A 21,128-nucleotide genomic window follows, 5' to 3' on the forward strand; every position below is an offset into this window, starting at 1 on the left:
TTTTAAAAGAAAGTGGTTAGAGAACTCTGAAAATTCTCTCCTCCATAAAAGAAACAAGAAAACTGGCAAAAATAGAATCAACTTTTTCAGAACTCTGGAAATTAACCAATGGCTTGCATCAATCCAAGGAGTATTTACTCAAGAAAAATGGCTTTCCCCTGCCCCTATTTGATTTAGAAGACAACTTCATTAAGCAATAATTATATGCCTGTGTTGACAGGTACACCATTTATTAAGATGTAACTTCTATGACAATAACAATATGAAGAAGGCGGGAGGGAATGGGGCTATATAGAATCAGTTTTTGTATATTATTGAAATTAAGTTGGTATTAATCTGAACTATATTGTTAACTGTAATCCCTACAACAAGAAAATAACACAAATTATATAGTAAAAGAGATGACAAGGGAATTAAACTTAACTCATTTAATATAACAAAAGACAGTGAAGGAATAGAGGAGAAAAAAAGACATAAGACAAGTAGAAGACAAATAACAAGATGGAAGACATAAATCTTACCTTACCAGTAATTATACTGAATGTAAACAGATTAAACATTCCAATTAAAAGGCAGAGATTGGCAGAATGATTAAAAAACACATGATCCAACTATATGCTGTCTCTAGGAGACAAACTTTGGATTGAAAAACACAAGTTGGCTGAAAGTAAAAGAATGGGAAAACATAAATCATGCAAACTAGCTATAAAACACTGGAGTAGCTATACTAATATCAGACAAAATAGACTTTAGGACAAAGATTGTTACTAGTGATAAAGAAAGGACATTCTATAATGATAAAAGACTCAACCCATTAAGAAGATATAATGATGATAAACATATGGGTACCTAACAACGGAGTTTCAAAATACAGCAAAAACTGATAGAACTGAAGGAGAAATAAACAAAGAGTAACGGTTGTAGACTTCAATATTCCACTTTCAAAAATGATAGGACAAGTAGGTGGAAGATTAGCAAGGAAAGAGTAGACATGAACAACACTATAAACCAACTAGATCTCACAGATACCTATAGAACACTCCACCCAACAACAGCAGAATACACATTCTTCTCAAGCATACATGTAACAGTCTCCAGGACAGACCATATATTTGACCATAATCAAGTCTAAATAAATTTAAAAGGATTGAAATCATACAAAGTATGTTTTCTGACCATAACAGTATGAAATTAGAAGTCAATAACAGAAGTAAAATTTGGAAACTCACAAATATGTGGAAATTAAACAACTCACTCCTAAATAACAAACAGGAAAAAGGAATCTCAAGAGAAATTAGAAATACTTTGAAATGAATGAATATAATTACACAACATACCAAAACTTAGGTGATTCAGCAAAGTCAGTGCTTAGAGGGAAATTTATAGGAGTAAATACCTGTATTTTAAAAAAAAAAGAAGAAAGATCGATCTCAAATTAATAACCTAACTTTCCACCTGAAGAAACTGGGAACAGAAGAGCAAACTAAACTCAAAGCAAGTAGAAGGAAGGAAATAATAAAAATTAGAGCAGAAATAAATGAAATAGAGAAAAGAAAAACAATAGAAAAAAATCAGCAAAACCAAGAGTTGTTCTTTGACCAGATCAACAAAATTTACAAACCTTAGCTAGACTGGACAAGAAACAAAGAGAAGACGACTCAAATTACTAAATCAGGAATAATGAAAGTGGAACTACTGACCTTATGAAATAAAAAGGATTATAAGAAATGTTATGAACAACTGTATACCAACAAATTAGATAACTCAGATGAAATGGACAAATTCCTAGAAAGACACAAACTACTGACACTGACTTAGGAAGAAATAGAAAATCTGAATAGACGAATGCCAAGTAAAGAGGTTTAATTAGTAATCAAAAAACTTCCCAAAAGAGAAGCCCATGCCCAGATGGCTTCACTGGTGAGTTCTACCAAATGCTGAAAGAATTTTAAAACCAATCCTTCACAAACTCTTCCAAAAAACAGAAGAGGAAGGAATACTTCCCAACTCATTCTATGAGGCCAGTTTTACTTTGATACAAAAACCAGACAAAGAGATCACAAGAAAACTGCAGATCAACATTCCTTATGAATGTAGATGCAAAAATCTTCAACAAAACACTAGCAAATAGAACCTAGGAACAAACAGAAAGGATTATACACCATGACAAAACGTGATTTATTCTAGGAATGCAAGGTTGGTTCTACATTTGAAAATCAATATGATACACCATATTAACAGAAACCCCCCCCCCCAAACCACATGATCACTTCAACAGGTGACAGAAAAAGCATTTGACAAAACCCAACACTCTATCATGATAAAACACTCAACAAACTAGGAATAGTACGGGATTTCCTCAACCTGATAAAGAGCATCTATAAAAAATTCACAGCTAACATCATACTTAAAGGTAAAAAACTAAAAACTTTTCCCCTACAGTTGAGAACAAGAAAAGCATGTCCATTCTTGTCACTTTTATTCAACATTGTACTGTAGGATCTAGCAAGTGCAATTAGGCAAGAAAAAGAAATAAAAGGCATCCAGATTGGAAAGGAAGAAGTAAAATTATCTCTATTTGCACATAACATGATCTTGTATATAGAAAATACTAAGGAGTGCACCCAAACCAAAACAACTTAGAGCTAACAAATGAATTCAGCAAAGTTTCAGGATACAAAACCAATATGCAAAAATCAGTTTTATTTCTATACCCCAGCAATGAACAACCCAAAATGAAATTAAAAAAACAATTCCATTTATAATAGTACCAAGAATAATAAAATTATTTAGGTATAAACTTAACAGAAGAGGTGTAGGACTTGTGCATTAAAAACTACAAACATCACTGAAAGAAATTAAAAAAGACCTACATATATGGAAAAGATATGCCACTTTCATGGATCAGAAAACTTAATATTGCTAAGACAGCAATTCTCTGCAAATTGATTTATAGATTCAACATAATCTCTATCAAAATTACAGCTCTCCTTTTTGTGGAAACTGTGGAAACTGACAAGCTGATCTAAAAGTCATATGGAAATGCAAGGGACCCAGAATAGCCAAAACGATCTTGAAAATGAATAATGAAGTTGGAAGACTCACACCTCCTCATTTTAAAACTTACAAAGCTGCAATAATCAGGACTGTGTGTATTGGCATAAGGATAGACATACAGGCCAACGGAATAAAACTGAGAGTTCAGAAATAAACCCATACATCTCATAAAACCATAAATCAACAGGAGTGTTCAGTCATTTAAATGGGGGAAAGAATAGTCTTTTCAATAAGTGGTGCTGAGAAAGTGTATATCCACATGCAAAAGAATGACTTTGGAAACTTACCATTCAATATATGCAAAAATTAACTCAAAATAATCAAAGACCTAAATAAAAGCTAAAACTATAAAACGCTTAGAAGAGAACAGAGAAAAAACATCTTTGTGGCCTAAGATTGGCAATGGTTTCTAAGATATGATACCAAAGCACAAGCAACCAAAAAACAAAAACAAAACAGATAAACTGGACTTCATCAAAACAAAACACTTTTGTGCTGCAAAACAGTACCATCATGAATGTGAAAAGACAATTTATAGAATGAGAGAAAATATTTGTAAATCAAATCTGATAAGGGTCTAGTATCCAGAATATATAAGAAACTCTTCAAGCTCAACAAAAATGCAAATATTCCAACAACAAATGGACAGAGGATTTGAATAGACATTTCTCCAAGAAGATATACAAGTGGCCAATAAGCTCATAAAAAAATGATCAACATCATTAGTCATTAAGGAAATGCTAATCAACACCACAATGAGATACCACTTCACAATCACTAGAATGGCTATAATCAAAAAAACAAATAATAACAATTGTTTGTGAAAAACTGGAATGCTTACACATTGCTGGTGGGAATGTAAATGGTACAGCAACTTTGGAGAACAATTTGACAGTTCCTTAAAGAGCTAAACAGAGAGTTTCTGTATGACCCATTGTCATACAGAAATGGGTATACCATTCCTAGGTATATACTGAAGAGAACTGAAAACATATGTTCATACAAAAACCTGTACACAAATGTTTATCATAGCATTATTCATAATAACCAAAAAGTGGAAACAACCCAAATATCCATTAGCTCATAAATGGATAAACTGTGGCATATACATAAAAAGGAATGTTATTCAGCCACAAAAAGGAATTCTACAACATGGAAGAAACTTGAAAAGATTATGTTAATGGATCTTACCTTATTATATAAGATGGAATCAGTTCATCTCAAAGCCTCCCTGGCCTCCGGTCTAGCTCTGATTCTAATTTCTGCCATAGTTGCATTACCGACTGTTAAGAGTTAAGAAAGATCTAAGTTTCATGCTTTAGAAACACAGGCTTTTATTTTGACAAAGATATAGATAAAGGCTAGCATATTTAATATGTATACTATACAGTATCTTAAAAAGGAGACTTGGGGGCATATCTTTGTATTACATGTAATGAAAGAATCATGGTCCCTTCAGATGATTTTTGTTTGTTTGTTTTAACATATACATTCTTGAATTTCTTCTTCATCTTTATTCTCCTTGACATCAGCCACTCTGACAAATCCTGAAAATAGGAACATAAAGAATAATACAAACACAAAGAACTTCCTCAGCAATTACAAATTTAACTCATGGCCTGGAGGAGGAGATTTGCTGGGCCCTAAAGCAAGAAACTATATTCTTTCCTCTCTTTTACTTGCCCATATCTTATCATTTACCTTCACAGACATTACATTGTGGTTTCTAAGGCCTTCTTTCTCCCTTAGTAACCATCCAGCTACTCCAAGGGAACAATCTATTTGTTTAAGCTGGGACCAGGGAGGAACTTCCTATGCCTAAGGGTTATAGATGCTGAAACAAAGGGCCAAGAGAGGCTCTTACACTGTTCAACAATATAAGGGGTCTCTGTCTAGGGTGGGTCCGGCACTGTGAGAGAAGGACAATTACCTCTGGAGCAAGGACTAATCCTAATTATCTGCATGTCCCTTCTTACTTGGAGGTACAGTCTTTGACTGCTTGTGAGTAAGAATCTGAGACTGTTCTTTATGTCTCTCAGACAAGGGTTCCAGGAAGGAATGCTTACTCTGCAAATTTCCTTCAAAGGAGTTATTTTCCTCCAGGAATTCTCCCTCTATCCAAATCCTGGTCAAGCAGGTGTCAAAAGGTCTGATGACGTTAGTCAAGGACATGGACTCTCTCTTTCCACATCTCATTACAGAGGCTTTAAGCTCAGAGACCCACTGGTGATAGACAGGGCAGGTCACACATCGAGAGAAGAACTCCTTAAAGTACTGAAAGGAAGCGAAGGTCCATTAGCTCAGGGATTAGTACCTTCTTTCCTCCACTCCACTCCATCAGAACTTACAGCAGTCCCCACTCAGCATACTCACTCAGGGCTGGGGTAACAGAAAGGAGTAAAGTAGGCCCAGATGGTAAAGTAGGCCCAGAAAGTCTGTTTTGAGATACAGAGGGACTGGAATGTTTTAGACTCAGAAGGCAGGGATGCAGGGAGATGTGTCAAACTCAGAAGGCAGGGATGCAGGGAGGACAGTATAGACTGAGCCAGAGTGGTCCACTGAGAAGGGCTAAGTGTTAACATTTTAATGGTACTGGGTAGTAGCTGTGCAAATCCAGAAAGTTAAGGAATCCAGTCCTGACCACGCAAGAATATCTGGGAGGATACATGAGGTAGGTGGAAAGACTTTCTAGGCAGAGTAAAAAAAGGGTTCAAGGGGGAAAAAGAGACAGAGGCAGCAAGGAGAAGAGTAAGGGAGAGATGCAGGTGGCAGAAAGAGTACCATAACTTAGGTGTTAGTTGAGGGGTAATGGAGACAGGTACCTTGAGGGTTTGGCGGGGAGTCTCTGAGGCAGTATGTGCGAAGACACCCTCTGGCATCTTCTGTAACATTAGCACATGGCACTCTAGGAATCGGACAAAGCCATGTGAACCAAACAGTGAGGCATTGGTTCTTTTCACCAATTGGTGAGCCTTGGAGAAGTGGTGCTCAAATAGCTTCCACTGTGAGTCCTGGGCAAACCTGAAAGGGAAGAATCACAGCTCTCAGCTCTCTCCCCTGCTTACCAACCATGGCTCTCTCATAGAACTGTCACTTTTTAAGGCTCTAAGATCTCCTGGACAGTCAGAATTGTGATTCTGGTAAGTGGCCAAGGCTACTAACTCATATGTAAGGAGACTTAAAAGGAAACCAATGATATTCAGTCTTGCCATGGGTTATCTTGCACTTAAATGTAACTCTAAACCGAACCCTTAATCTATAAGCCCAAACCTGTTAAGGGACAAGAAGAACCCTACAAATAAGATGGGGGGTAAATGGGAGGTGGTCTTTAGAAGTGGGTTGGATTAGAGAAGCCGCCACAATGAGAAGCCCACACACTGCAATGAAGAGTAGCCCCGCTCGGTGCAACTAGAGAAAGCCCGCGTGCAGCAACGAAGACCCAACACAGCCAAAAACAAATAAAAAAAATAAATAAATGTATTAAAAAAAAACAAAAACAAAGAAGTGGGTTGGAGATGTGGAACAGTCCTGCCTGGAAGGGCAAAAGGCAATAGTTTCAATGAGTTCATGGTGTCTTCAAATTTCTACCCTTTCCCACAGCCCTGAGTAACATGCTGGTACCCCACATTACCACATGGCCAGAGAGGAGTGGACCCCCAGCATGACATTGCTCTGAGAATTTAGAATGCAGCTGTGCTCGTAATGTTGAATGAAATGCAGACATTCCCCAAAGGGCCGACACAGCCATCCTGTGGAGAGAGAAAGTAACCAGGTTAGTATAAGTTGTCCACGTAGGAAGTGGTATAGAAGGTGTGTGGTACAGGGGAGGAGACAGCACCTGAAAGGCAGACATCCCTGAATCACAACGTGGTTCCTAGACCTTAAGGAACCAGAGGCCAGGAGCAGAGGCCATGCCTAAGGGACGGGCTCATGACTGCCTATGTTCCAAACCCAGGGCCCCACCTGAGGTCTGAATCCCTCAGGAGTACAGCAGAGTCCGGCACAAATTTACCTTTTCCATAGAGCAGCAGATCTAAGCAAGCAGAATAGAAGCAGGCCAGGCCAAGGACATCATGACCCTGGGAAATGAGCACCCACTGACTCTCCAGCACATGGACACACAGATCAAATCTGCCGAGAGACAGAGCCACTGGGACCAGCTAGAGAATGGGGAGGACGGTATAGGAGAGGAGGGGATCTTACACCTTCAAAGCAGCCTAATATCCCCTAAATCTCCTCTCCATAACTCTGTTTATAGAGAGAGCATCTGTGCCTGGGATCAGACCTGTCTCTAAGGCAAAGGAAGTGGGAAAATGACTCTGAGACAATTTCCAGGGTCTTGATCAATTACCTACCTCCCTGAAGAAAAATGGGGGAAAAAAGGAATATTTGGTAGCTCAGACTCTGCATTTCTACTCCTGACCCCTCAAACTTAAGACAATGCTTCCTGGAGTGACTAGAGAAGGGACAGTCCTGGCTGTGGAGAGGGAACAGTTTCTCCCTCTCCACTCTAAGCTTCTCTGGAAGATCATACCCTCCCTTCTAAGGCAACAAATACAAAGGACAGAAAATGATCTTAATACTTTTTCTTCAGAAATGCAGATCTGAAGAGAACTGAGAGAACCAGATTCTCCAGAGCTGGTTTCTTGAGGTGTCTGCATATCTCACGAGCTTGAAAACCTAAGGAGGTTAAAGAGCATCATGTGAGGTCTAGAGGTGAACCTGGCCTCTCTAAAAGCCCTAGGCCCACCAGCGTCAGGCCCCATTACCCAGCCTGATGGAGAAGTCAAGATGGCCGAGGCAGAGCTTGGTGTAGGCCAAGGCCTGCATGAGCTGGGCTGTGGCCAACAATCCCTCCCTGGAGAACCAACACAGGCTGTTTTTCTGAATGGCCATCTGCTCACAATGCAGCCACTTCTCCTTGTCACCCATGTTCTGGGAGAACTGGGAGAGGGCCACGTAGGTAGAGACAACCTGCAGGGCAACAAACATGGGGTAAATATTCTGGCTGTACAGTCAGGCTGCATGCATCTCCATCTCGTCCTTTTCCTGCATAAGAGCCCCCTGCATGCTTTGCTGCTCACTCAGTCAGCACTCCTGGGGGCCCCACCACTCACCTCAACTCCAGCTATGAAAACACACTCCTTCTCACCCCTACACTTCTAATTTGGTCATTCTTACTGCCTGTTCTTGAAACAAACCACTTTCTCCATCTGCACCTCTTGTTTCTCCCCAATCCGAGACTTTCCCCTTCAAAACGCTGGCCAAACTGCACCTCTTCTATGTTTTCTCTAATTAAGTCCTCTGATTCTTGCCCCTTAGAACTCTTCAGAACTGCTGCCTAGATCTCTGTTATCAGTTGCGTGCACATTTGACATCATTGATGACACTCTTGAAACACCGTGTTCGTTAGGTTTCCAATAGAATAATCTTATTAAAATATAAGCAGACTCGGTTACTCCACTTCTAAGAAGCCACTAACAGCTTCCCACCTTCTTTAGGGTAAAAGCCAAAACCCCTACAGTGGCCTACAAGGCCGGCACCATCTCCCATCCCCCTCCCTAGACTCTCTGACTCATCTCCTGGTTCTTCCACCTCTCCTCCCTCCCCTCTAGTCACACTGTTCCTCAAACACAGAGGGCATGCGTTGTGCATTCGCTATGCCCTCTTCCTCTCCACTCTTCTCCCAGATAGCCATGTGGCTTACTTTCTCATCTCCTTCAGATAGTTGCCCACAAGCCAACTGCTCAGTAAGGCTTTCCCTACCATCTTATTAAAATTGCATCCCCCCCCGCCCCACCCTGCACCCAGTTCCCAAAACTCCATGTCCTCTGGTCTTCATGTAATTTTTCTTCATTGTATTTATTATCACCTAACATACGACATATTTCACTTATCTGTTTCCCTGGAACCAAGATCAGTGCCTAGCACAGAATAGGTGTTCGTCAAATATTTGTTGAGCAGATGGATAAAAGAGAGATATAGACAGATGGACACTAAAATTAGGAAGCCTTTCTTCTTTTTTCCTAAGTCAGCAATTCTGATCCTTTTTTTAGACCACTGGCTTTGAGAATCTGATGAAAGCTATGATCCCTTCCCTACTTCCTATCACTCCCCAAATGCTCTTTTGAACATACACACAAAAGTCAACATTCAGTTCAGAGAGTTCACAGATAGCTTCGTACCTGGAAGCCCATCTATAAACTGCAAATTGAGAACCCTGCTCAAACACAAGATCGGTGGTGTCCCGTTAAGTCTGGGTTACCGTGGAACCACACTTAACCAGGGACTTGGCAGGGTCTCTCCCCCTAGCATTTTAAGTTTATGAGTGAGGACATAGGTAAACCAAGGGTGGCTTACCTGGGCTTCACTGGCAGACTCCTTGGCTGAATTCTCCTGCATAAGAGTGGCCAGGCAGGCAAACCTGCGGCTGCTGGCCGTGGCCTCCAGGTTGTAGAGCTGCCAGAGCAGGGAGAGGCATTGCACCTGCTGCTGCAGGATTGCCAGCTTCTTCTTACTGGTGTGAAGCAAAGGGTGGTTAGCATGCCCTTATTCTTCACCAGTGTCCGCTATCCTTCCCCACAAGAAATCTGAGTCTACTCACCCAGACTTTCAGACTCAGAAAGGTTCCTGGGATCCCACTACTTCTAACCCAATATGCCTTTTAAATTCATCCCTCTCAACCAGAAAAAAAAGTTTTCAGAGACGTTTTTTAAAAAAGGTTTCATTCTTTGAATTGCTCTTTTGGTTGAATACATTTCCTATAAATTATTATAGCTCAATAACCAGGTAGCAACTTAGTATTATGTGTATATATATCAGAGAAATAATATTGATATTAAATTGCCACATATGTGTATGTGTACACACAATACACATATATGTATCTTTATTTGAAAGAGACAGGATAATACCATACTCCAAAAACGAAAGAAGTCCTCATTCAGCTACACTGAATTGGCTGTAAAAAGAGCAGTCTTTATAGTCAAATAGGCAAAACCCCAGGCTGGGTCCTAGTTTACTTCTCTGTGGCCCTAAATGGAAACAGGACAAGTTGGCTAGGCTTCTCACTTCTCACTAGGATTGTCTGGGGGCTGGCTCAGGGAACAGGAACGCCAGCATTTCTCTAGGAATGTTTGGAAAATGACACCAAACCAGGTCCAAGGGAAATTCCTTTTCAGCAGACGAAGGGCTTGCCTAGCCAATTTTTTGGCCAAGGTGATCTGTCCCATGTTGAAACAGACCTGGAGACAGTAAAATGAGAAACAGTAATGTAAATATGGGAAGATTATTAAGGACAAGGTTCTGCATATAACACACTGGCTTTTATTTTGGAATGTGTACTTGGGGCCCTTGAGGTACTAGAGTGAGCTGAGTTGGAGCAGAGCCTGGCCACACTACCAGGCACCAGTAGGGCCACGAGCCAAGTAAAGGAGTGAGAAAACAGAATTACGGAGAAAGCACTCTCCTTTCTCATCTCCCAGACATTTGCCAGTGAGTAGTAGAGGAAGGCTGTGATCTAGAAAGTGATGCTGCTAGACTCAGATGGGATTATCATTTGGGCAGAAACTGAGATGCTTCAGATGCCATGGAAAGCATCTGAGATATCACCAAATCCCGTATCCCTCTTCATAAACAAGTTGTACCACCATAGTGCATTTGAGGGTAGGATCTGAGGAACTACCTTGAGGTTATCATATACCTGCCTGTTCTATGGCTAAATCCTCCAAGAAAATGATAAAGTCTATGGTAATTTCTGAACAAGCTTAGGAAGACTGCACAATAATTCTTTCTTTTAAAGGGAAAGAAATAATTATTTAACTTTGCTCCAAAGACCTTTTGGTTGAAACACAAATAATGCAATACCTTGGACAACTCTAATATTCCCTTTGGTATTCAAAGGCATTTATACACATTAGGTTTACTCTCCTAATCAAGGTATCTTAAGGTTCACACTGAAACTAGTTTTTATTTATGTATTTTATTTGAAAGCTCGGCTCTCTAACAAAACATCCCCCATGGTTTTATGAAGTCATCATTTATAACTTGATAAATAATCATTCCAACATACTTTGTTCTGTTCGATTTAACAGTAATGAGGCCGGGAGAAGTTGCTGTTATGAGTTATTCATCCAGAATAAGTAAGTTTACCCCTATTTGTCCTTTGAAAATGGAATGTCTCATGGCATGCTTTCCCCAGAGTTCCTATTTGATATACAAATCTCATTCCCTGGGGAAATTTGTTATAAATGATATAGAGTGATCTACAAGGTATATTTATTTATTTATTTTAAAACAAGATGTGGAATGGAGTATAGTGAGCTCCTATTTGTATATAACAAAGGAAGGGGAAAGATTATATACATTTATGTGTGCTGAGCCCCTCTGGTAGAATACATAAAGAGAGGACACAGTGGCTCAGTGGTAGGATTGTGGGGAGAGACTTTGAAATGTATGTTCTTTTCTTCCTTCTAGCTTTATTGAGATATATTTGACATATAACATTGTGTAACTTTAAGGTGTACAATGGGATGATTTTTTTAATTGAGGGATAACTGACATACAACATTGTGTTAGTTTTAGGTGTATAACATAATGATTCAATATATGTATATACTGGAAAATGATCACTACAGTAAGTTTGATTAACATCCATCACCACATATAGTTACAATTTTTTTTCTTGTGACGAGAACTTTTAAGGTCTACTCTCTTAGTAAATTTCAAATATACAACACAGTATTGTTAACTACCGTCCCATGCTGTGCATCACATCCTCAGAACTTATACCTTTTGACTACCTTCACCCATTTTGTTCACCCCCGCATCCCCCTGAATTAGTTTATATACACTCCAGTGAGCAAAGGACATGACAGGCAATTCACAGAAATAAATGACCAATAAACATTTAAAGAAGACTTATAACATCTGATGTTGGTAAGGATGTGAAGAAGTGAGAAGAACTCAAGTTCACATAATACTGTAGTGGACAATTTGGCATTATATTTATTAATTGTAAAATCATTCATATTGTCTGCCTTAGCATTTCCACCTCTGAAAATTTCTCTTACAGAAACACTCTCACAAGGGAGTAAAGAGATATTTACAAAAATATTCACTGTAGAAATGTTTATAATAACCCCAACTTAGAGACAACCTAAATGTACATGAAGAAGGAAATGGCTAATTTGATATATGGATATAACGTAGTACTTGGCACCTGTAACTATGATTGGATGTATGTCAATATGCAAATATGTTCAATCTGTATTTTTAAGAATAAAAACCAGATGCAGAAAAAAGACAATGTAGAATTATGATTCTATTTTAAAAATAATGGATAACAATAATGATATGACTATGTGTGTATAGCTGGTGGAATTCACACCAATTATTAACTATGCTGGGCGTGACATGGGATTAGTAAGCGCTCTTTCACCTCCTACATGTATTTCTGTTTTGAATTTGAATCACATTTATAATTGCAGACAAAAAAAGAGATTTTAAAGGAAATAACAGGATATTCCTCAAGGAGAAACAACCCAGACTTCAAGGTTACCCCCTGCCCTCACCTCTGACCGAAGACAGCAGAAAGTGGCCTCCTCAAACTGACAGATCTTCACCTTGCGCTGTTTATAAAACGAGAATGCTGAGGGCTGGCCCAGAAGGCTGCTTGCCTTCCTCAGATAAAGGAAGGCCTCCAAACAAGACAAGGGATGGAGAAACTGGATTAGGATTTAGATGTTGCTAAGCGTGTGACTGGGGCGAGGGCTAGATCAAGGTTATGATGAATTTGAACTGGGGCAGGATTTAGTTAGAAATGGGGAGCTGGACTGTGTGTGTGCAGGAGTTGGGGCAGGGCTGGCAGCACATGGTGCTCCTTCACTCTCACTTCATATTTTCTCCTAGACCCCTTACAGCTCCTCTCTCTCCCACTTTCCTCCACTTTTCATTGCAAGTTACCTGATGGTAAGAAATCCCTATAAAATTCCCCTAGTCATAGGGCTCAGCTCAGGGGCAGAGAGCAGAGCTTGCTCACCATGTAATTATCTGACAGGTCCAAGGAGGCAGCGGCAGCCTCCAGCAGGTAATAAAACGCACAAGTGGTTTCTCCAATGACCAGGCAGTGCTGGGTGAGAGGTGACAGCACTAACTTCAGGACTTCCTTACAGTGGCAGGGCTTCATGGTTAACATGTCTTTCTCAGGGCTGGTCTGAGCCAGTTTCCTGTTCACTTCATCCAGGAACTCTTCCTCTGTTCTTTGTGGAGAGAAGATGAAGAGCTGAGAGTGGCCACCCAGTAGCCACTCTTGCTGAGGCATTACCAGTTCTCAAAGCCACTTTATCCAGGAAGCTTTCCTTTATAATTCATTAATTCTATGTCTATCTTTCTCCTCCATTGCTCCATAGGTTTTGAAAGTCAGGGACCTGGTCTATAATGGCAAAGCCCTATTAGGGAGTTTTAAAAACCTAAAGCCAAAGTACCTCACAAACTAAAGGAAACGACCACACCTGAAGAGTGAACTAACACTGTTACATGCAAACATAAAAATGATACAAAGCAGTAAGTAATAATACCTTTATCTATTAGCACATTTGAACTCCATCATGGCATATTTGAATATTATTTTATACAATACCACCACCTTATCCTACAATAACCCTGCCATTCAGGTAGGCAAAAATTACCTCCCTCTTACAGATGAGGAAACTGAAGCTCAGAGAGGTTAAGTGACTTACGTATGACCTCACAGCTACTGAGTAGAACCAAAACTAGAGTTCACCTTTCTGACTACTAGTCCAATGCACTTTCTACAGGCACCACGAGTTCAAAAGAGGTCTGATCTCTCTGAGATAGAATGATTGAAAAAAGTGGGAACTGAGGAGGGCTTTGAAGGATGGTGACCATTCTGTTAACTGGAAGGATGTGCATGCCACTGAGTATGTTTAAAAGGGAGAACTGTGTGAGCAGAGACACAATAAGTATGGGGGTGATTCATGTAGAACATAGATTTTTGTTTGAAAAATGAAGGAAATCAGGTTGGATAAGTATAATAGGAAACGAGAGTGGCTGATGAATTCAAGGTATGAACATGTAAAGTTGTTAAGACAGGCATTAGAAAGCCAGGAGGTACATAGTTATGAAATGTAAAATCATTTTAATATCATCTGGGCTCAAAAGTAATTGAGAAGGCAAATTTATAGCTGAAAACAATCTGCTACATGTACAATACATTTGAGAGCTATTAAATAAAGTTTTTCTTAATCACTAAAAAATAATTTCCCTACAAACAATCAAAAATTGCCTTTCTGATTCTCTGTTAACTTGAATTTTGGGCTGAGTACAAGAGTCACTGCTCCTGGGTGGTCAGATGCCTTCCTTGTCTGCAGGTAAGGTGAGTGCCCTAGTTTAATGGTTATCTGTGTCTCACTTCCTGGCCTCCTCCATGCCCACTCTCAGCATCTCCACCTACCTGCAGTGTTCCCTTGTGAAGGCCTCCTGACTTCTGGGTGATTTTGTCTGGAACTGAAAACTGTCTGTAGGGAGAAAGAGATGATTATCTTTAATTGCCCATATTTGTATTAACTGAGAATATTTAAAATTCCTGACTACCTTTCCACTGCAGCTTAGTTCATGACCTAATTGCCTCCCCCATTATAAAAATGATAAGTTTAGGTTTAAAATTAGCCTTACACACAAGATTAGGGTGCTAATTTTTTCCTTAAATGCAACTATTTGTGATTCAAATAGTAACTCCTTTCGTTCTCAAACTTCCCAAACCAATTCCTAATTCTGTTTGCAAAAGAAATGAATAAAGAATGTGTCCATCTGGTTTGATGACTAATTCTAATAGTAAAAATCCAAGAATATATCTAGATCAGATTTACGACTAGATGGGAGCGAACCACAGATCCTAAGACCTAGTGAAGAAAATCATGAGGGCACAAGATGTCACATCCCACCAGAGTCACAACGACCAGCAGAGATTTTCAGCTTTACCTAGCTGGCCTTAAATAACCTCTATCCTCTAGATTTGCCTTTTTCTCTGCAGCTGTCTTCTGACCAAAAAGAAAAGACTGGGAAGGATGTGGGGATGTTACCTATTTGGGCTCAGGAGCACAGGTGGTGGGATTGAAAAGAAGTCTAAGAGAATAATTATAGGGAGGACTTGTGTTTGTTAAGTAAACACAAGTTTATTATTGATTATTTAATTACGTCACCTGAGGTAAGGTAAAGCAAGGCTAAGGTAACTAAGGAAACTGGAATTTGGCAGCACTACTGCAATGCACAATTCTCAGGGCATCATCATAGCATAGCCCGTGTGAATAACACCCTCTGTTCTACATGGTCATGCACAACGGCCCTGGGTCTGAGAAGCCTACTCAGGGTTCGGATGTGCTGGAAAGGTCTTGGGCCTCTCTCACAGCTAGACTGACCAGGCTGTCGAATCTACAGCTGACAGTGACCTCTCAAAAACGAAAGGCCATATAGGAAATATGAATAATAGTGTGATTTCTTCATAATACCAACCAGGACATTCACTACTACTTTCCTCTTTCCCCTCAGAAAGTACAACAGTGCAAATGACTGTAGAGCTCATCAGCCAGTGACCAATTTCTCCAAGTCACTGGTCCACCTTCATAGAGTCATAAGAATGTTCTGGCCAGAAGAGGTAGGATCATAGATCAACATCTTCATTTTAGTCTTTTACCACCACCGATTCACCATCTCTCCCATATCCCTCTCCCCTGCTAACATCAACACCAACTTCTCTTTTATCAAAGTAGTAAAAGAGAAGATTTGCCTGGGTCTTGACAGCTGTCTTCAAATATGAAAGAAGGCACAACTCTGAAAAATGAGTGAAAAAGTTGCAGGAAGGTAGAGTTCACCTTGATGAAAGAATCTTTCTAACAGCTACTGAGAATGAAATGGGATGCCCTACAAGGTAAGCTAACTGAAAATGTTAAAACTAAGAGGGTGAACTCTTGGCCCTCAGCAGTGAAATCATGGAGTCCTAACCACTGGACCACAGGGAATTCCCGAGGGTGAACTCTTTATCTGGGATGTGGTAGAGGGCTATAGGCTTTGGGGAACATCTATCCACTAATCCAAACTTCTTTAAGTAGCTAACTCCTACTTATCCCTCAAATCTCACTCAAGGGAGTCTTATCTTACTCCTTTCTCAGGCTGGGCTAATGGCCCCTTCTCTAGGTACCCCAACTCCTATGTAGTCCGTTTTCATCACCTTTATCATGCCATATTGGAATTCTCTATTTATATGTCTGTATCACCCCCCCAAAACTGATAATTTCATTTTGTATTATTAACACCTAACTGCAGCATCTGATACACATAAGGGCTCCATATATGTGTACTGAGCTGAATAATTACTGAGCTGAATAATTATAATAATAAAAACAATAACTAAAACGTATTGAGCACTAACCACGTGCCTGGCACTATTCAAAGCACATTATATATTTATTTTAACTCATTTAATCCTCACAACAACCTATGAAGTGTGTATTGTTATTTTCCTCAATTAACTGAGGTTATGTAACTTGCCCAAGATTGCCAACCAAACCAAGAATAATCTCTAAAGTTCCTTTTAACTCTGAGATCACACTTTTCTTATTTCTGGTACTTCAGTGAGAAATGGCTCTCTCCACCTATTTTTCTCTTTTAATCTGATTTCACCTTTTGAATAAAGAGCTCCAAGTACACGAATAAAGAGAAGTGCTGCCCACGTGTCTTCTTTCTGCCCCCTGGATTTACCTTGGGGAGAAGGCAGCTGCAATTTGTCTGGGATCACTTGTGTTAGTATCGAGCCAGTATCTTTGTAGCTACAGAATCGGGAGGTCCCACTGGAGCTCTTAGTAGAACAGATGGCAAAACGGTGGAAGGGGACAAAGTCCCCCCCATGACAGCTCCCACAGCGGCAGGCCAAATCTCGAAGAAACCAGGCACATTCAAGGTGTAGGGCTGTCTGTTGTGCCTTGGGCCACAGCTCCCAAGCCGCTTCCTGCAATAGAGGCACTCCAAATTCTAGCACCTCGGTTTGAGGTAGGGATAGTTTCTCTTGTAGCCTGAGAGGAGAGCCAGCATCTGAAATATAGGAAAACCTAAATGAGAGTCTCCCTTAAAGTCCTTTTACGCTACCAGGTAGCAAACTCCCAAGCACATGCTGCTAGTGTATAAGAAAATTTTATTTATAATTCCTATTTGGTATTATGGCTTCCTTTGTATAAAAAATTTTATACCAATCTGAGAGTGATATTGACTGTATCTAGTATAAAGTACAACAGGGAAGAAATGTCTAGTGGTAGAGAACTACACTGGATAGACTTCTTAGTTTTTCCTCCTAAATTGAGCTTTTTTTACTGCAAATTATTATAAACATAAAATAACAGAAAGGCTCTGCTCAAATATAAGGTCCAAATATATTTCAAAGTCAAATTATTTGTGGATTATATATGCTTTGGGTAGCTTATGTCACAATTTTATTCTTTTTTGTGGAGAATATGAGATTGCAGCTATTTAATTTATATCTTGCTTTGTTCATATGTTTAAATATCATGTGTGTTTAACGTCCTTGTGAATTTCTAAAATTAGAAACAGTTTATCCTATTTTCTTATTATTTATCCTAAGAAGCCAATAAAAGACTACGGCAACTCCGCAACGGGAGAGGCCACAACGGTGAGAGGCCCGCGTACCGCAAAAAAAAAAAAAAAAAAAAAAAAAAAAAAAAGACTACGGCAATATTTTCTGAACCAAAAATCAAAATACAAATACTTAACACATGGGGTTAACATGGAGCTAGAATTCTTGAAATTAAGACAATTCTGAAAAATACAGGCTATTCATTCACTATAACCATGGGTCTTCCATGGTTAAAATAATTAATTTCCCCCATCTCTTAGACATAAGCTTTAAGAGACTGAGGCCCATGATATATGATATTGATACTCTTTCTGAACACAGATACCCTCACCCAAAGCTCTCTATTCAGTCCTGAGAACAAGGGAGCAGCTCTGCCTCACCTGACTTTCTCTCCTCTTTGGTTTGTTCAATAATCTCGATAGAGGAAGGCATTAATATTGGCTCAGTAGGAAGCTCTTGGCTCTTGTTGCACCAGTGGAGCACATGTATATCCACAAGAGCCCTCAGTACCTGAAGTAGCTTATTTTTACCCCAGCCAGGCAGGAGGTGCTGCAGCAGATCTATGTGGAAGGAGTGACCAATGACTGCAGCACACTTAACCAGCAACTGTTCCTCTGGGCTCAGTTGATCCAGTTGGTTCACTGCTATTTCTGAAGAAAAAAAAAAATCTGTAATGAACAGGCTTTCTACTAACATAGAATACACTGTGTTAACAATCCGTTCATTCAAAAAAAAAAAAAAAAGCGTTTGCTTTTTTGTCCATCTGTTCTCCACTCAGCCAAATCTCTTGAAAGAGCCTTATCTCCATGTCCTCTTTTGTCCCCATTCCCCATTCATTATTCAACCAACAATCAGGTTTTCAGCACAACACTGAAACTGTTCCTCATGGTCACCAAAACCTTTTGCTGGTAGATCCATTTTCTTCTTACTTTCAACTAAACATGGAGGCTGGGCTTCCTGGTCCCAGAACTCTAATTACTATAAAGATCTTAACTCCAAGCATTTTAGTAAATCTCTCCATATTCTGACCCATGTATTAAAGCAGTTGGTATTGAACCAGTAAGTCACCAAGCCCCAAATCTAGGAATAATTCTAATCTTTTCCCTCTCCCTCACAACCACCTTGTCACCCACTCATTCTCTTTCTAAATGTTCTTGAATATATTTCCTCCTAAACAATTTTAGTATAAGTAGTCATTTTCACCTGGATCACTATGCTACCCTGTTCTGAACATCTCCAATTTCCTCTCATTCTTATCTCAATAACACATTAACTAGTGGTAGAACTGTACACCTAAAGTACAAATATAGTCATGTCAGCCCCCTTCTTAAATACTTGTATAACTTACATGGCCTTTTACCATGTAGCTTTGGCCTTTCATTTAGACCAAGGCCTTGCTGACTGGACTGTTCATTTTAGCTTATGAGTTAAATCCTTTTTCCTTCCCTGTGGACAATACTGATCTTGGGTTAACTTTCTAGCTGTTTCCTAGGATCCTTATAAAATTAGAATATCAGCTGAGTTACCAGGTAACACTGCTTATGCAAAGAGTGATCCCTGATTGGAAACTGAATTTGGACTAGGAAAACTGTGAATAAGCTACAAATACCTGGTGGTAAGCCACAGCTTTGGGGTTCCTTGAGCGTAGTAATTCTTGTAACAGGTCACAGTGCCTAGAAACTATGCCTCCAGGACTATTCTAAGAGATACCAGTTCCTTGTTGGGAAATGGGGCATCTAAGCACCCATCCATCATGGTCTCATCCCATCACATGTAAGCTATTCCTTGAGGCTCCAGAGAATAGCAGTGGGAACTGCCGTGAGGACCCCCACTGAAGAAAACCACTTGCTCCTGTACTGCTACAGTGCTGTGTTTCCTGACCTGTACGCTTCTAAGTTAGTAAAGCCAATGCCAAGTGTGGCCTATCACAGTTGTAGGAATATGAACTGTCCAGGTGGACCTAAAACCACCAGAGTGGACAGCTTATAATAGCTAACAGTCATTGACTATTAATTATATACCATGATTTATTTCATTTAATCTTCAACTACCCCCATGAGGTAGGGGCTATCATTATCCTCATCTGAGTATGAGAAGACTAAGGCTTAGATAAGTTTATCTAACGTTTCACAGCTACTAAGTGGAGGAAGCAATGGTACCCAGATTTTTCTGATGCCAGAGCCCTGGCTCTTAATTACCAATGTGTTCTGTACTGCTGTTTCACATGCGTGTCTTATATTCTCAGTAAGACCATGCTTGACTTGAAGGCATGCTTATCCATCATAACATTCCTCAAGAAGGGTTAATAAAGTACCCTGGCCACCAAACATTTGAACAGAACGTTAAAAAAACCATCCTCATCTCTAAAAAGAACACCGCCTGTCTAATTATGCCTACCCAATTCTGACGACTTTATTCTCTATCTCATCAGTCATTATAAGCTTACTTTGCACTCTTTTTATTAAACCCCTGCTATGTCCCTAATACTGTCTCTTCACCAGCACCATGGATTTTCCTAAATCTCAGCAGCATTATCTCCCTTGTTTACTGTCTCCTCCAGCACAGGGATATGCACAAAGGGAAACTCAGGTCATAGTTTTTATTAAACAACTAGAAAACTTTCCCAGGTTATCAGTCAGCCTCAAAGAGAACAGTGGGCTCACTTACATAAAACATTACTCAAGTAGCATTACAAGTCTTTAAGAACTCTTCGGGCAGTGCCAGAATTTATTTCTGGAAGGCAGATTTCTTTTTTGAAGAAATGAAGCTAGCATGATAATGAGGGATCTATACGCAATCATCCACCAAATTACTAAGTGCAATGACACCTGTAATTGATTCACTTGAGGTCTTCAAGGGACCTGCCTTTTAATAACGGTGGAAGAAGCACTGTATCCAAGTTCACATCATCCTTGACTGTGCAGACATAAAGTTCCTGGTCTTCAGAGCTGGCAGGAGAAATACTATACATTGTGGATTTCATGGCATTGGCTGTAGAGAAAGAAGACTATGACTGAGGAAAACACCATGCTCAGTGACTGTAGTTTTAAAGGCACAAAAACACATTTAGTCAAGAAACTGAAAGGATTAAGATAAATGGAGCATACACGTTTAAAGTGGTTTACCCCACCCATCCTGCCTGTCCTCTCATTTTCTCTTAGGAACGAACATTTCCTGTACCACACGGTACCTAACATTCTCACTCTTCCTGTTTACCTTTCAATAGCCCTCTCTTCTATTACATCACAGCTCTAGGATGTCTTTCTGGATTTACACATACTTCTATCTCTTTCCTCCTCCCTTCTCCCCTCCCCCATTCAAACCCTCAAGTCATCTTTCTCATCAGTAATGTGCAATTCTCTATTAGACTGTCATGTTTATCAATCCTCTCTGATGTTTATAAATCCTA

At 39.8% G+C, this 21,128-nt stretch overlaps 1 protein-coding gene across 4 annotated transcripts in view; it reads right to left on the reverse strand.

Annotated features, from left to right (window-relative positions):
• Positions 1-4,374: 4,374 nt before the first annotated feature.
• The window catches only part of LOC101332190 (adenylate cyclase type 10-like), a 38,712-nt gene continuing 21,958 nt past the window's right edge, over positions 4,375-21,128 (reverse strand). The window contains exons 19-33 of one of the 4 annotated variants that reach the window (XM_033864281.2): positions 20,585-20,710; positions 18,100-18,369; positions 16,834-17,163; positions 14,531-14,594; positions 13,097-13,316; positions 12,630-12,755; positions 10,129-10,301; positions 9,418-9,574; positions 7,827-8,031; positions 7,641-7,737; positions 7,070-7,188; positions 6,689-6,806; positions 5,880-6,078; positions 5,124-5,331; positions 4,375-4,604 (exon numbers count right to left, since the gene is read on the reverse strand). In XM_033864281.2, coding sequence (XP_033720172.1) covers positions 4,537-4,604; positions 5,124-5,331; positions 5,880-6,078; positions 6,689-6,806; positions 7,070-7,188; positions 7,641-7,737; positions 7,827-8,031; positions 9,418-9,574; positions 10,129-10,301; positions 12,630-12,755; positions 13,097-13,316; positions 14,531-14,594; positions 16,834-17,163; positions 18,100-18,369; positions 20,585-20,710 — 2,480 coding nt within the window. In that variant the 3' untranslated portion in view covers positions 4,375-4,536. Of the gene's footprint in view, positions 4,605-5,123; positions 5,332-5,879; positions 6,079-6,688; positions 6,807-7,069; positions 7,189-7,640; positions 7,738-7,826; positions 8,032-9,417; positions 9,575-10,128; positions 10,302-12,629; positions 12,756-13,096; positions 13,317-14,530; positions 14,595-16,833; positions 17,164-18,099; positions 18,370-20,584; positions 20,711-21,128 lie in introns of those variants that run through there. The other 3 variants (XM_073810736.1, XM_033864283.2, XM_019949818.3) reach the window with 3 other exon arrangements.

The sequence above is a fragment of the Tursiops truncatus genome, chromosome 10 (assembly GCF_011762595.2).
Source record: "Tursiops truncatus isolate mTurTru1 chromosome 10, mTurTru1.mat.Y, whole genome shotgun sequence".
NCBI lineage: Eukaryota > Metazoa > Chordata > Mammalia > Artiodactyla > Delphinidae > Tursiops > Tursiops truncatus.